This window comes from Heterodontus francisci, chromosome 20, assembly GCF_036365525.1.
Source record: "Heterodontus francisci isolate sHetFra1 chromosome 20, sHetFra1.hap1, whole genome shotgun sequence".
Classification (NCBI taxonomy): domain Eukaryota; kingdom Metazoa; phylum Chordata; class Chondrichthyes; order Heterodontiformes; family Heterodontidae; genus Heterodontus; species Heterodontus francisci.
Window position 1 is genome coordinate 26,922,829 of NC_090390.1, and position 16,365 is coordinate 26,939,193.

General features: G+C 40.7%; 1 protein-coding gene across 5 annotated transcripts; it reads right to left on the reverse strand.

Moving 5' to 3' along the window:
- Nucleotides 1-338: 338 nt before the first annotated feature.
- Nucleotides 339-15,422, reverse strand: ube2d1b (ubiquitin-conjugating enzyme E2D 1b). 5 transcript variants are annotated; one of them, XM_068052485.1, is made up of 8 exons: nt 15,286-15,380; nt 8,504-8,556; nt 4,580-4,643; nt 4,445-4,476; nt 4,280-4,357; nt 4,087-4,192; nt 2,852-2,945; nt 339-1,639 (listed from the first exon to the last, which is right to left on the reverse strand). In XM_068052485.1, the coding sequence occupies exons 4-8, from the start codon at nt 4,451-4,453 to the stop codon at nt 1,594-1,596; spliced, it is 333 nt and encodes a 110-aa protein (XP_067908586.1). In that variant the 5' UTR covers nt 4,454-4,476; nt 4,580-4,643; nt 8,504-8,556; nt 15,286-15,380; the 3' UTR covers nt 339-1,593. The 5 variants fall into 5 exon arrangements, with proteins under 5 accessions (XP_067908586.1, XP_067908584.1, XP_067908588.1 ...); XM_068052483.1 differs by lacking the exon at nt 8,504-8,556 and having other exon boundaries at nt 15,286-15,422; XM_068052487.1 differs by lacking the exons at nt 8,504-8,556; nt 15,286-15,380 and adding an exon at nt 14,967-15,201.
- Between the last annotated feature and the right edge of the window lie 943 nt (nt 15,423-16,365).

Consider the following 16,365-nt stretch of genomic DNA (forward strand, 5'->3'; position numbering starts at 1 on the left):
ATCCGGATTCTGTATATCACAGGCCAGCCACTGCGGACATCAGTCTGAACAAAGCAAAATCTGAAATAAGAAAAACTGAACCCTCTGGAAACATTCAGCAGGTTAAGTAGCATCTGTGGAGAGGAAGTTAGGGTTAGTGCTTCAGAGGGTTCTGACGAAGGGTTATAAAACCTGAAACATTAACCTTAACTTATATAACCATACTGAAATAAGCCGAAGACAGGCTGACATAAAAGGATGTGCACATTTCATGAAATATCAAAAATGCAGACTTCTGCAAGTTCCAGTAAGGATAAATATCTAAGTCAGTCAGTCACAAACAAAAATTAGTGTGAGGCTTTTCTTAAAACAAAGCACTGGTAAAATGCTTCAATTGTTTTAATTACAAGTGCAACAGTTCAGTTCTTTGCTGTTTAGATAAAAGGTGCATTTTGCAGTAATATTTTATACATAATGGTGTGAAGCTAACAGTTCAGTTGTAAATTCAAGATTCATAGTAAGCATCATACAATTTGGGCTGTGAACTAAATTGCTTTCCATGATTTTACCTATATTCCAAATAATCATAAACTTGAAACAAAAGTACCCTTAAAATTGTCTCTGCAACAGTGGTTCAAGCTTATGGAATCTACCCAATTGTAAAATTTGCTGCAATTTCATTTATCATTTAATGTTAAGACCATTCACAACAGCAAATCTACTTAAATGTTAGATAAACACAGGCAAGTGTGGCAAACAGATCATGACAGGGCAGAAATCAATCTTGTAATCAGTGCAATGGAAAATATGCAAGTAAGGGTACATTTTACCAGAGGTAGGTACACTGTAAATATGTCAAATATAAACAGCCAGCACCATATACACTTAGAATTATATCCCTAATGAAGGGACATTTGAAACTAGATGAAAATGACTATTATAATTGTGACAGGATAACAAGGGGTAACTTTCAATCTGTATGGTATATTTGATGTACTGTAGTACAAGGTTTGTTGAACGATCTGATCAATTACACAAGTTTAAAAACTGCCTCGATGTATGAATCACAAAATGATGCAATTCCTTCACTTCCAGTAAATGAGTGGAATGCAGCTTTAATGGGTGGGTCATCATTTACACCTGTCAGTATTTGGCAACAGCAATCACTGATGACAACCAGTTTATTCCCATGTTTTACACCAATATTTTGGAACATGTGCAGCAAAGTGAAAAGAAAATAGTCTCAGAAACACGGTGTTTGTTAATACCAGTCAAAAATGTAATGCATAGAATTGCAAAGTAGTCTTACTGGGGAAGAGAGATCAGAATTGGCACTGGAATGCTTGCCAGAACAGGAAAAACACCAGTATGTGGAATTTTATTAGTAAACTAGTTGCCTTTTTGCTCATTTGGCAATTTCTGGAAAAACAATTCGTAGTTTTGAGTACAGACACAATAAGCATGTTTTCTATTTGCACTGTTTCGACTAAAAAAAAATTACAATACTCTTCACCCACAATGAATATTTATTGTGAACTGCATGGGTTCCAATTGGAAAAAAAAGTTGCCACTTTTTCTTCTCTTGTGATGGTTCTAATACAGCTAACGCCAATTCTACGTTGCATACTTCTGAGTCCAGTCTCTTGCTTGCTTGTTGTATCTACCAAAAATAAAACAGGTAACATGAACTTCGCACAAAATGCACTAATGAAAATAGATATAAGGGATTTAGGTGAAGTCTATGGGTTTTAACGGGTCTACCTCAAAAGATCTTGAACAGAACAAATTCAGTAAAAGCAGATGGTAAAGGTATAAAATCTTACATACTTGAATTTAGTACTAGTCTCTGCACCTAAACAGATGCTTCATCAAACCCAAACACATTGAAGAGGAGGACCTGGCATGACAGAGGGGACTCCGGTGGGTAAACATAAGACAGATAACGGAATCGCCAAATGTTCTGCATTTCCCAATTTATCGTCTTCAATCCACTCCAGCAGCACTCATCTGCATTGGTTCTTGCTACCTAAATCAGACAGCTTGGGAGCCCACTTAAACAGATGGGCTTTGTACTGATTTTAAGGTTGGCTGCTCCTGAGATCAGTGCTGCAGAGGCCTCCCAATAGGTTTGTTGGATGTTCGTCCTTGCTACCTTTCAGTGCTCAATCTGTAGCGAGGGAGTCCATAGTTCAGGGGAATGTTTTAGACCTTCACTCTTGGACCTGTGGCTCACATCATGTGGGGATGCACAAAAAGTTACTAGCCTGTAGAGGAGCTGATTTTCTGGATAGAATGGCCATGTTCTGAAACAAAAATATAGCTGACGTCACAACATCTCCCTACGGCTTCCCCTTGTCTGCCTTGGATAATGGGAATTCAGGCCCATAGAAAGAATGAGCATTTCAGAGAGGTATTGGGGGATTGTTAGGACAGGTCAAAGCCGTCAGAAGAGGAATAAATCTTAGCTGGTCTCCCAATTAAGTACAGCACTGGTTCTGTAGCTCATTTTCTCTAACAATTCAATCAGTGAAAACCATATGAACTGCATTTTATGTGCACCTGATCAGATGCACCAAAGGTTTCCAAAATATCTATTTCAAGAACACAGATTAACAAATGGATGGTGCATCAAGTATGCTTTGAATCAAATAATGTTATTTTCTCCTAGTTTACTTAGTTAAGTTAGACACTTCTCCAATTATCTTTGTAACATTCATAGAAATTAACTGATTAACCAGCATATTTATAGGAGCAATAGGCCATTGCTGGAGTGCTTTCATGCATCTTGATAAAGGTATAAATGTCAAACTTTTTTCCAGCTGATTAAACAGTATTCTTGGGTGATGCTTGCAATTCTAAAAATGATACTTACTTTTCCTTATCTGTTTTGTACGTGTGCGCAATTTCTGGAACCAGTGGGTCATCAGGATTAGGATCACACAAGAGTGAACAAATAGATAACAAAACTGTCAGGAAAGAACAATGTCCATTACTCTCCAAACCAGCAAAATTATTGAAAAGCAAGCTGCACACATTTATTTGGTGTAATTGACTAAGAACTGTACCAAACTAAAACCGTGTAAAAGAAAGCAAAGAGCTTGCATTTCTTGAAAACATTTCAGGACATTCCAAAACACTCCACAGATAATGAAGTTCTTTGAAGTGCAGTCACTATTATGTAAGCAAACATGGCAGCCAAACTGTGCAAAGCACAGTCTCACAAACAGCAATGAGATTAATGATGAGTTATTCTGTTTTAGTGATTTTGATTGAGGGATGAATGTTGGCCAGGATACCAGGAGGAGAACTATTCCCACTTTTCTTCCAATAGTGCTGTTGGATCTTTTATGCCCACCTCATAGGGCAGTTAAAAATCTCATCTGAAAGACTGCACCAACAATGCAGCATTCCCTCAATACTGCAGTGAATACAAGTCAGATTTACAACAGTATAAATTTGGCACAGAATGCATTTGGTCCATTATGCCTGGGCTAGAACATCCACCAGAGACATCTAATGTAATCACACTTCCCTATCCTTAACCTAATCTTTTTATTCCTCTTCTATTTTCTTTTTCCATCTGATTCTGTTCTAGGTAAAGCAGTCTCTTCCTCAATAGCCGTTTGTGACAAAGCACTCCAACTTGTATTAACTCTAAGAAATAGTCTAACTTCACCCTTTTGACAATCCTCAGTGTCTACAACCCTTCGACCAATTCACACCAGATCAAGTGCAGCATGATCGGATTTCCAAAGTTAAATTCATGCCCAACCTGCTCCAAGATGCGCCTTAACCCTCGGAACACGAGTGAGACCTTTCCTCCTCTTGCGCTAGGTATCAATGTGGTTTCTAAGAAGCCTTGCCAGTTGAATACCAAACTTGTATTCTGTGAATAGGGAAACATCTCGGGCAAAGAATTGAGGCTGGCAGAATATCAGGGCTCTTCTCATTAGTCTGAACTTAGAAACCCAGTCTTTACATTTCAAGTAATATCCTTCAGTTTTTAAATGTTTACTTAGTTGAACAAAAAGGTTCATTGAAATGAGAGAGAAGAAACGTTACTAACATGAAATGGATTTACTCAAACAATATGCTTACAATACTAACCTTTTGATATCGTTAATGCTGGTGACCACTGTGACCTCAGAATATCGAGACATATGCTGCCATTGCTGTTTATGTTTGGATGATATATTTTTGTTGTAAATGCAACCTTTAAAGTATAAAAAGTTACCATTACACTCAGAAAAGATTCCTTTTTCCCCTTCTCAAAGTGCAGAATGTCTTAAATGCAAGTTACCTTTGGTGGTTTAAAAGGGTAATCTGTGGGGAACTGAATTGCAAGGAAGAAAACTCCTCCCTGATATGGACTGTCATACTAGGGGAAAGAAAATCCCATACGTTAAACGGAAACAGGATTTTTTTTTTTGAAACTTGAATAAAATGTAAAAAAAGGTCTACTCACAGGTCCCATTATAGTGGCTTGCCAAGCGAACACTAAACATTGAAGGCAAGAGATATTAAGCAGTATTTAGAACAAAGTCTCCTTTGAAAAATATTTTAAAAACGTAAATCTTTAAAAAAAAAAAACCACCCTTACCATCATCTCCTGCTGGACCTGCTGAACACTGAGCTGGTGGGTCTCGTTGCAAGTCCTTTAATTCCTAAATGATCAAAAGAAAATATCATGGTTACTGCAGAAAAATCATCTGTGCCAAAAATTAGCATTTACACTGCCTTCTAAAGTACCTGTCTGATACAGTACCTGACATGTTAGGCAAAGCGTGGTTTACACAAGCTTAGCTGCAAGGTGTTCTGAAAATATCTTTAAACTTGTGCATTGTGGGGGGGGGGAGGGTGGAATTATACCACTTACATTTAAATTGAAGTACATACTATAAATTTGGACTCGATTCAAATCAACGGCTAAAGAGTAAATGTGGTGCAGAGAAATCTAAGACTTGTCAATACTCATTGTACTAGGCCACAAGTTGAGGGCCAAAACAGCAACAGCACTGATGCTGCACTAAAAACAATAATGCATAGCAAGACTACAAAACACTGCAAGACTGAAAATCAGTGAGGCAAAGTACTGCTCAGAATGGAAAAGAATCCAAACAAGTTAGTCTTCAATTGAACATGCATCAACTTCAAGTTGATATTTTGGTCAATTTAAACAGAATAAATGTCATACTCATTTGTACCAAAATGTTAGCTTCAGAATTAATTTTCCAGAACTGTTTTCACAATGTATTTAGTCCAATGGTAACTGTACGAATGTCATATAATGATTATATGGATTCCAACTCCAGCTCCCTGACTAGGGATCTACAGTATATGTACTGTGCACATTTGCTACCTTTCAATGCAATCCCATAGCGAAGACAGCAGAGACACAAGTTTTGTAATGACCTACTTGTTACAGAGAGTAAAGACAGCAAGTTGTTATGCCTGCATCAGTTGTTTTAGTGTTGGAGGGCAACTGCAACAGCTAGTTTGCTCCACCCACAGGTTGCCTTCCCCTGTGCAAGCTGTGAAGTGGTTCTTCTGCCCATCATAACCTGAACCATTTTACTGGCTCTACCTGAAAACAAAACTGATTTATTTTTGTGCCTGTGCTCAGCATTCAATAAAGCTACATGATAGAAATCTAACACATCTTGCAATTTGCCTATACAGTAGAGCAAAGCACATTAATTAAATACTAGAGTATTCTCATTGCTAACAAGGTTAGGAAAAGATAAAATCTCCGTCTCTAGTTCTAAGTACAATACCGACACCCCACCTTAGAAATGTAAATTTTTTTGTAAGCAAGGGAAGGAACTATATACACAATTTTCAAATCAAATCTTACCACAATCAGACATTACTTTGAGTTTTGTGAAAATCAGTCCAGCACAATGATGGGTTTTATTTTGTCTTAAACCACTAGATCTCTTTGGTGTCGCTCATGATTATTCTGGGCCATGGATCAGGAAGTGGAGCAGTTGGGTGGGAATGATGCACATGCAGGGAAGTAGAACTTTTGCCCAGGCAATGCAATGTGGGTCAGGGAGCAGAGCAGTTTGGTTCAGTAGGAGCAGCAGCAGGACACAGGCCTGAATTGAAGCAGGGATGGAGCAGTTATGGTTTCCTGTTATTTGGCAACCAAGGAATGGCAAAGTCCAGCATTTGAGGTGAGCAGAGACATTCTGAACATTGAGGTCGAGCTGTTCCCGAGACTAATGGTGAGAATGGCAGGTTCAATTCTCTACAACATCATGTGTTTACAAATTCACAGACACTCACTCAATTGCTCACAGAAGTTGCATTTTAAACTGTTTTATAAATGACACAAGTGTCCTGTCATTTAATATACAATGCATTGTTTGATAATGAAAAGCTGTGCCAAATTGATTGACATTTTAAAATGTCAGTTATTAAGTAAAGGCAAGCTCAGGTTACTCAAGTTTAACTGTTGCTTGCTCAGGGAAGTTCATAAATTGTAACATTCTCATTAGCTTCAGCTCCAACAGTAGCCAGTATTAAGTATTTCTTTAAAAAAATTGTTTTGCATTTATAACAAATTAAATGTAGTTAACTTTTTTCTAATACTACAAAGGCTTGGACGTGATTATTTACTTTGTTTTCCCCCAAAGTTTCTCTCATATTGCTGAAAATGTATGCATTACTCTGGTTTTTAGTGGGACCAGATCATCTGAACAGTCATTGCCAGATCTGGGGAGTAGTCAGACCCTAAATAGTCCAACATGCTCAGAGAATGACCTGTCTTGTCAGAGATCATAAAAAAATAAAATCCACACACCCTCACCAACTCCAAAATGTCGTGGTGCTTAGGCCCAAAAGGAAGACAGGCATCAGTTGCATTCTGGTAGTTGCAACCCAGAGTGGCACTGGTTCATTCTTGGGGGGGGGGGTTACAGTCTACCACCAGGTTGAACCTCTTCATTTAGGGTGTCTGATTGCTGGCCCAGTCACAGGTGTAAGAACTCTCAGATGTCCGAAAGAGGTGCAGGCCTTCAGGGGAACATTTGTTAAGATTTCAAGCATTTAATAGGCAACTTTAAAAGTAAAGATTTTATCGTCAATCTGTTGTTTCATTAGCAGCTCTTTTCTGAATGATTAATCTTGATTGTACCTATTTGGTAGGTTTGCAGCCTGTTCATTTCTGGTGAAAATATCATTCATAAAACAGCAACAAAATCAATCAGGTGCAGGAGTGACATATACTGGAAGTATAAGGGATGTCACAACACACAGTCCCCTGTGGCATTGCTCACAGTCAGAGGACATGCTGTTTTATAATAGGACTGGTAACCTTGCAACACAATGGAGGAGTGAGCTGGACTGGAGGAGGGAAGGTCTGGGGGTAGAGGGAAAAGAGGCACACAGAGAGCACAGGAGAGAGGTGGGTACTAAAAGCACCGCAGGGAAAATGAGATTGAGGGGAAGAAAAAGAATATTTGACGATGTGTAGCTTGAAGCAGTCCAGGACACAAGGCTAGGCCTCAAGTAGAGCCCCAGGTCTGGGAGAGGTCAGGCCCAGAAATAAAGCAGCAGCAACTGCTGACAGAAACGAGCAGAAGCAGAAAAGTCTGGCAGTGAAGATACAGCTGAAGAGACATTATTCTTCATTTATTAGATTCAAAATCTTCTATTTGCACAGAACAGCTGCTATAATCTTAGTTAACTTGGCAGCCTTTAAAAAAAATTATATGCAACACAGCCTAGAATAACCATATGAAACAAAAAGCAAGTTATTGCAGCTGTCAAAATCTAGCAGAATGAAACGGAGGTGGCAAAGCAACTGATGAAACCAGGGAGCAAACTGCAAGACAGTAATTTAATTAAAGTTCAGCTGACAACAAATAGAAGACTGCCACTTGAGTGATTTAAGTGATCAGTTAAATCCCAGGAGCAATGATTGTAGACTGTACTGGTAGTGAACATTCCAAAACTTGTCCAATAGAAGACGTGTTTATATTCCAAATCAAGGACGTACCAAACCAGCGATGAACAGTCCAACATTTTGGAGATTCAGATGCATTGACCTGACAGGTATTTAACGAAAAGCTAAGAGTGGATGTGCAGGTACAGAAGACTAAGAATTCACATTTAAAGTATTTTCTTACACGAACATTCTTGCTAATGGGCTGAAGTAAAGCAAGTTTTATGAAACAAAATATTGTATTGTTCACCTCCCCAATAGCTCAGTTGGTTAAGGCAGAATTTGACTGAGCTATACCTACCAGAATGTCCCAGGTTCCATTCCCAGTCTGTGCTGAGTTAGCTGATCTCAGCCGGGGTGGCAGGAGGGGCTCTCAGCACCCATAGGCTAAGGAAAGGTAAAATCAGCCAGGGTTCCAGGTCCTGATCAGTATTTCCCCTGCTGTAAAGTGCATGTGTGGACAGGATCGGGCTCAGCTGTGATGCCCCCTACTGTCGAACAGCTTGCCAAACTCACTCTCTAGGTTCACATATGAAGAATGGCAACTTGAGCGAGGTATCGGGTGGTGACCAGTACCTGTTGAACTGTACCCCAGCATGAGTCAGTGCCTTCAGTAGAGGGGGTGATAACTGGAGAGGAAAAATAAGTTGTTTTATCAAAACATTGCACAAAAATAAGGAGCTTCATCCTTAATTTCCAATGCTGTTGGCAGAATCAAAAGATACTCGACCTAGTTAGTAAAAGTGATTGTTTTTCTGTCATTTCCAGCAGAGTAACACTCCTGCTACCTTGCCTCGGCTGCCATTTCCAGTGTAGACAAGCTGAGCAGATTGCTGCTGTGCGTATGTCCGCCTGCAGCCTGACCCCATTTCACAGGCTACCTAAAAGGACAGACAGATGTGAAAGACTCACTCACTGTCTCAAACAAGTGCATCTAAAAAGAGAGGCAGAGCCAAGTGAGTTACAGGTGCACTACAAAAACTAAATAACGTCAAGAGGAACAAAGGTATATACATAAATATTAAGATGCACTACTTCAAGAAAACATGACGTGCTAAAATGTGGATGAATAGAGCGAATTGTATCTTGACCCCATTATCAAAACAGCGATGGAAACAAGACCTGTCATGCATCACAGGAACAATGACCTATTTAAAATTCAAAAGCCAGCTTCAAGGAATTTACAATGTAGCACAGTTGCTAGAATCATAGAACAGTTCAGCACAGGAGGCGGCTATTCAGCCCATCGAATCTGTGCCAGCTCTTTTGAAGAGCAATCCAGTTAGTCCCACTCTCCCCACATCCCTGCAATTTTTTCTTTGAGTATTCCAACACCCTATCAGGCAGTTCATTCCAAATCCTAACCACTCATTATGTAAAAAGGATTTTCCTCATGTTGCCTCTGGTTCTTTTGCCAATCACCTTAAATCTGTGCTGTCTGGTTATCGACACTTCAGCTATTGAAAATGGTTTCTCTTTATTTGCTCGATCTAAACCCTTCTTGACTTTAAACACTATTAAATCTCCTCAACCTTCTCTGTTCTAACGAGAACAACCCCAGCTTCTCCAGTCTATCCACATAAATGAAATCCCTCATCCCTCGAACCATTCTAGTACATCTCTTCCGTACCCTCTCCAAAGCCGTCACCTCCTTCCTAAAGTCCGCTGCCCAAAATTGGACACAATACTCCAACTGGGGCTGAGCTAGTGTTTTATATAGGAATAGCACAACTTCCTGCCTTTGTACTCTATGCCTCGATTTATCAAGTTCAGGATCCCATATGGTTTATTAACAGCTTTGTTCACCTGCCCTGCCACCTCCAAAGATTTGTGCACAAATACCCCCAGGTCTCTCTCTTCTTGCACTCATTTAAAATTCTACCATTCAGCTTGTATTTTCTGTATTCCTCCTAGCAAATTCCATCAACTCACACTTTTCTGCGTTGGATTTCATCCATTATGCACCTACCCATTCCACCAGCTTATGTCCTCTCAAAGTCTATTACTATCTCATTCTAGTGCAAGACTGCTCAAGTAACAAACATGACTCAAATCACTTGCCAAAAATATTGTATCCCATTAGTATTAAACCATATTTTAATCGCAGTTGACTCTCATATCACAGGCAAACCAATTTCTACATAACTTAGTGCCGGGAAGTCAACGAGGAGATACAATACACTACACAGCTTAACCAATCATTAAACAATACAATGTTTAACAGTATACTAGTCGAATTCTTGTGGTGTTGTTTACGGTAACTGAGGAATCATGGTGTATAAAGAGTGTTACACCAAATAGCACTTTGTCAAGCCTGTCAAGTTGTCTCTCATGGTGATAAACTGGTGCTACAGGGGGCTGGGAAGTTAATGGGAAGATACAATTAGGAACACTGAGGAAGCCACTGGGAATTCAGGCTAGAAGTTGAGGGAAGCCATACATGTTGAAAAACTGTGTTAAGCATAGTGGTTTTTAAAACTATCAATTTGTCCCACTTTTGACATTTTTGCATGGAAGGGCCACTCACTGCTTTAGCTGTTAATGTGTTCTCCATTTAAAACCTTCAATTTCATTTATGCTTCTTTCCATTGTCCTAAGACTGTTTACAATCTACTGTTCTTTTAGCATCAAATTACTGGCTTACTTTTCCTTCCATCCCTTCTCCCACTCTTCCTTTCCTTTCCTTCCCCTCCACCCCACCCCCACTGATTCTATTAATATGCCTCCTGGCCCAAAGCATTGACCCACCTGTTCTCTCCATGTAAGCTGACTGACCTGCTAACGTGGTTCTAACGTTTGAAGTTTTTGGCTTTTTATTTGTTTTGTTGCACTTACAGTTGCTGTGGCTGTTGACAAAGTGCTAGACATGTCAATCATGTTGTAATAAGCCACAGTGCTTGGGGCGGCACAGTGGCGCAGTGGTTAGCACCGCAGCCTCACAGCTCCAGCGACCCGGGTTCAATTCTGGGTACTGCCTGTGTGGAGTTTGCAAGTTCTCCCTATGTCTGCGTGGGTTTTCTCCGGGTGCTCCGGTTTCCTCCCACAAGCCAAAAGACTTGCAGGTTGGTAGGTAAATTGGCCATTATAAATTGCCCCTAGTATAGGTAGGTGGTAGGGAAATATAGGAACAGGTGGGGATGTGGTAGGAATATGGGATTAGTGTAGGATTAGTATAAATGGGCGGTTGATGGTCGGCACAGACTCGGTGGGCCGAAGGGCCTGTTTCAGTGCTGTATCTCTAAACTAAACAATTGGGTAAAATGAATATGCTTTGAATAAATTTGCCTAAATCAGTCAAATTGACTGATTCAGCATGATGTGTGTACTGTATTCAATTAAACATAGATTGATAAATAGATATCAGTCCTTCACAAACTGTAGTTGCATCTCAAACATTCATTATAACTGATACCCAGCATTGTCTGTAATACTGTGATAATGGAACAGTTAACAATGTACACTTGGATTCACACTTTTTTTGGAAAAAGTCTACGATGTAAATCAAGTACTTTGCATGCAAGTGACTTATAAAGACAAAAAACAAAATGCCATTCAAATAATGAAAATGTGACATTCTACTAGGTCATCTATATCTCAAATCCTGTGGATGGAAAATATGTCATGACCTAACCATCTCCACAAGTGGGAAACAAGTTTATTTAAGGATTGTCAGTCTCATAAGTAAAGAAATTTTAGGAGAACAAAGTTTGTTTTTTTGTTAAATTTGCACACAGTGAAGGTAACAAACACCAGTCTGTGAAATATAAAACATTCACTTTGGGAGCCTAGTGCTAGCACACACTCACGTACAGAGTAAAGCTCTCCAATCTGCTCAAACATACCCATAGTCCAGCCTTAGGAGGACACATACCTATTGCACCCTCCAGTTCCTTGGCATGACTCCAGTTTCCAAATGTTTCTCTATTATGGTCAGTGCCTCTATCAGCATCTTCTGGGATGTGTACAATCACTTCAAATGATTTTTCTACCAGTTACATAATCTTTAATATTTTAACATTTATCTCCAGTAAGGGCTCTTCCATATCATGTACTCAGTTCAACTATCATCATGCTCTGAAGAAACTGAGATGCAATACATATTAAGTATCTCTAACATTTCCCATTACATGCAAGGTGACCCTTTTGTCTCAATGATTCCATCCTTTGACTATGCTTTTGCTTGTGTTTATAAAAGCCCTTGTTATTTTCCTCCATCTTGACTGCCAGTCCTGTTTCACACTACTAGTCTTCCTATGACTTCTTGCTCCCTTCCTATATTTTTAATCATCTCTGTGCATTCTTCCAGTCTTACTGATTAAATGCCTCTTGAGAAAAAACAATTTTTGGTCCAAGTTCCCTTTTATCAGTCGAATCCCGGCTTATACAACTCCTTTACTTGTACTCAATGTATTTAACCTGTACCATGTAAGTATACTGTATTTAAACATCTCAAACTGTTGGTCTGTTGATGGGTCTACACTTTCTTCACGAGATTATCTGGGCTAGTTCCCATTTCAATCCAGTATGTGAACTAATTTCCAGTCCAACACTTTGATTCCTCTTTCTTTACCTATTTTCAATATGAACTTCATTAATTATGGTCACTGTTCCTTCAGGTTGCTTCCTGTTCTGCTCTGTTACGCAGAACTCTGCATCTTGCTTGAATTTGTAACACAATGTTAATACAGTCTAAGCACCCTTCCCTATTTGGACCTCAATTGTCTTATCCCAGTCTAACTTTGGACTGTCAAGTCCCCCAGTCAGAACCCTTTTACCCTCTTATTTTTTCCTTGATTATCCTTTTTTAACCTATCTGCCCTAAACTACATCTTTCCACATCAGCCTTGAGCTTACTATTTTAGATGATTGTGTCTCTTAACCTCTCCCAAACATGTCAGCTCCCTGCTTTACTCATTTAAATCGGTCCCACTCTCTGCCAGGTCACAGGCACCAGTTTGATTTTGTGAAAGCCATCCCATCTTATGCAGCCTCTCCACCCCTGAAACCTTCCCTTCCAAATCTGTCAACTGCCTAGTGGGCAGCATTGGGAGAAACCCTGAGATTACCCTGCAGGTCCCGTTCCTCACTAACACTGAAATCCTCAAACTCTTTAGAAGATTTATATTCTGACTGTTCCCAAAAAGAACACTCCTCCTCCTCCATCTAATCACATCATTGTGTCCGTTATCTGGGAGGCTACAAACCATTTGGGGACCCTGGTCATGACTGCAGAAAAAGCTATCCTTCTAAAAACAGAATTCCCTATAACTACTGCTTGCCTTTTTGTGATCACACTACTTCTACTCACCTCGATAGCTACTTGCTCCATAGTACCAGGTTGTGATTCCTTCCCCCGTATCACCGTTTTTGTTTGCATCGTAACAATTTAGCATGGTTTTTCCAGACAACTTCAGCCCATTCAGTATTTCTTGCACACACGACATCAATTCTGCACTCCCCACAGAACAGGATCACCCAGATATCTTTCTTTCCCTTGCTATTCCTCTCTAAATGGAGGGGAACCATAATCATGCAGTGTGTATTCCAGAACCTTGCCTCCTGCCATTTCTCAAAGTGAGCAGCTTCAAGCTTTAGCAAATCCCCCTGAAGACACTTCTTGTGTGTGGTTTACCTGTTGCAGAAATCAGCATTGCTTGCAAGCTCCAAGCAACACTCATTCCACTGTCCTGCCACAACAAATGTACCTGGGAACAAAAATGAAGTTGTTCTGTGGCATCTCTAAATCAGCGTCAATACTTCATTCAGCTGCTCTCTCAAATCAAATAGCTCGTTCCAGTTCAGCCCTCTGCTCAGTCAGCTGTCTTCTTGGCAGTTCTGCAGTAGAGCCTGAACCTGCAACCTTCAGGGTTGCTTCAAACTGAATCAAACTAATACTAACACTATGCAAAAAGCTTAGCATCTCAGAAATAATTAATGTGAAAACTTACAGGTTGCAAAGGAAAAAACATTAGAACACTGAATATTCAGATCACAGGATTTCCCATAAAATGGTGATGCACTTCTTCCATAAGCAATATTAGGTCTTTGAAGCCACCAAGCCTATTTTAACATATTGGAAGGTGCACTTTATAGAATGAAAAGTGCTAAATAAAGCCAGTACTTTGACAGAGTTTTATCTCACAGCTCAATTCAAGTTGTATTTTAATATTTCCACAGTGACAAGAACGCCTCAGCAAGTCCAGTGATATGGCCAGATATTTTTAATATATCTATTTACAGAAATTAAAATTAACAGTTCATTGTCACTGTTCTGACATTGGTTTTTGGGGGTGGGAAATACATAAAATGGCCTGGTGCACCTCCAGCCCATCCTTCACTCTCCCAAGCCCACGACATTGGACAGTATCAGTGCTGTCTGCAGAGTGGGATATGGTTGCGAGTGAAAACAAGCAGCAGGCTTGTTCAACATGGCCATATTTTAAACAGTGACCTAGACAAGGTAACAGGAGTAACACAGCAGTTCATTTCATAATCTAAAAGCTATGCCAGGCTGTTGGCAGAACTGCAAATGTTACCAATTCTACCACCCATTAAATAATATTGCTCCTTCACATACATGGACACAATGGGCCGAATAGCCTCCTTGTATGTTATAATTTTCTATGAACGGGACACATAACCTCATCAGGCTAGACATTGCAGCAATCCCCATGGTAAACACCTTTGTTGTATAACATTCCACACACTGGTACAGACACAAAACCCCCTTTCAGCTTTTCTTTCCAAAAAAAATTTTTAATTGGAAGCTGTCCACAATCTACTTCCACCTGTCTCTCTATACAGAACATGTACAGAAGAATGGAAGAGTTTTAGGGGAAGGAAAGGAAAAATCAGCATTGAGCTGGACACGAACAGTTCTGTTCTCAAGGCTTTTATTCAGAATGTATTTATAACTGATAAGCAATATTTCCTGTTAGCTTGGTAAAGGGTATCAATCAGGAAAAAGGGTGCAGTTTGCAACAGAAACCGGTGACATAGTTTTGGGATGAAAAATAGGAATCATTTTAAAATAGCTCACCAGACGCAGATCAGGGGGTGGTTGGCCTGGGCAGGGTCCAAACTTGAAGCCGAGGTTCCCCGCACATAGGCCCCAGCTGTCCCGACCCCTTTATGAGATCGGCCGGACGCGGCTCATTATCCCCCTGCGTCGCAATAAAACCCTTTCACCCGGTTTGCCAGCTACACACTCGGCCGCCTCACCACCCCCTCCTCCCTGGGCTGCTGAACAATGAAAGCGGCCTACGGCCAGCCCAGGTGCCCAGCCTGGGACTAGGCCCGCGCTCTATGAACCGGTGCAGGCAGATGGGGGGGGGTGGGTGGATGGAAGGATCTCTTACCTTCTCTATCCGCTTCTTGGCCATGATGGAAAGGGGAGAGGTGCTACAATCGGAGCGCCGCCCTCTCGCTGAGCAGGCAGTATACTACAGCCTCCCACCCGATACTCACGCTGTTTCCGGTTTCAGCGGTCACCGGAACAACGCCGCCGCGTAAGTGCGGTGTCCCCGCTGCACGCCGGGAATTGTAGTTTTTCACGTGGCCATTCCCCCCGAGGCCGCGGCTTGCGGGAACTACATTCCCCAGAATGCTCCGCTGGCCTGCCTGGTGTCTGTTCCCAGTCAAGGTGACAGTGCAGCTGGAGGACCATGAGATTATACACAGTAATTATAGCACAGAAATAGGCCATTCAGCCCAATGGATCTGTGCTGGTGTTCATGCTCCACATCTGTCTCCTCCCACCCTCCTCCATTTAACCCTATCAAACATAACGTCTAGTCCTTTCTCCCTCAGTCCTGTCAGTTGTGACCCAGTGAGTCGCCTTTCACCTTCAAGGGAGAAGGTGACAGGATTGAGTCCCACTTCAAAGACTTGAGCACAAAAATCTAGGATGACGCTCCAGTGCTGTAGTGTGGGAGTACTGCATTATTGGAAGATCTATCTTTCAGATGAGATGTTAAACCAAGGTCCTGTTCAGCTCTCTCATGTGGTTGCAAAAGATCCCATGCCACTATTTCAAATAAGAGCAGGAGAGTTCTCCCTGGTGGCCAATACTTATCCCTCAATCAACATCACTGAAATAGATTATCTGGTCACTACTATGTTGCTGTTTGTGGGATCTTGCAGTGCACAAATTGGCTGCTGCATTTCCTACATTACAATAGTGACTACACTTCAAAAGTACTTCATTGCCTGTAAAGTGTGTTAGCATGTTCTGGGATTATGAAAGATTTTCTGTAAATCTAAGTCTTTCATGTACTTACCTTAAATGCATTTATGCTATCCATCTCAACCACTCCCTGGTTGCATCTCTGTATCTACCCTATCATATCCCTTTACTCATTTTAAATACCTCAATCGGATCACCCCTCAATTTCCTATACTCAAGAGTATACAGGCCTAATCTATGCTACCTGTCCTCA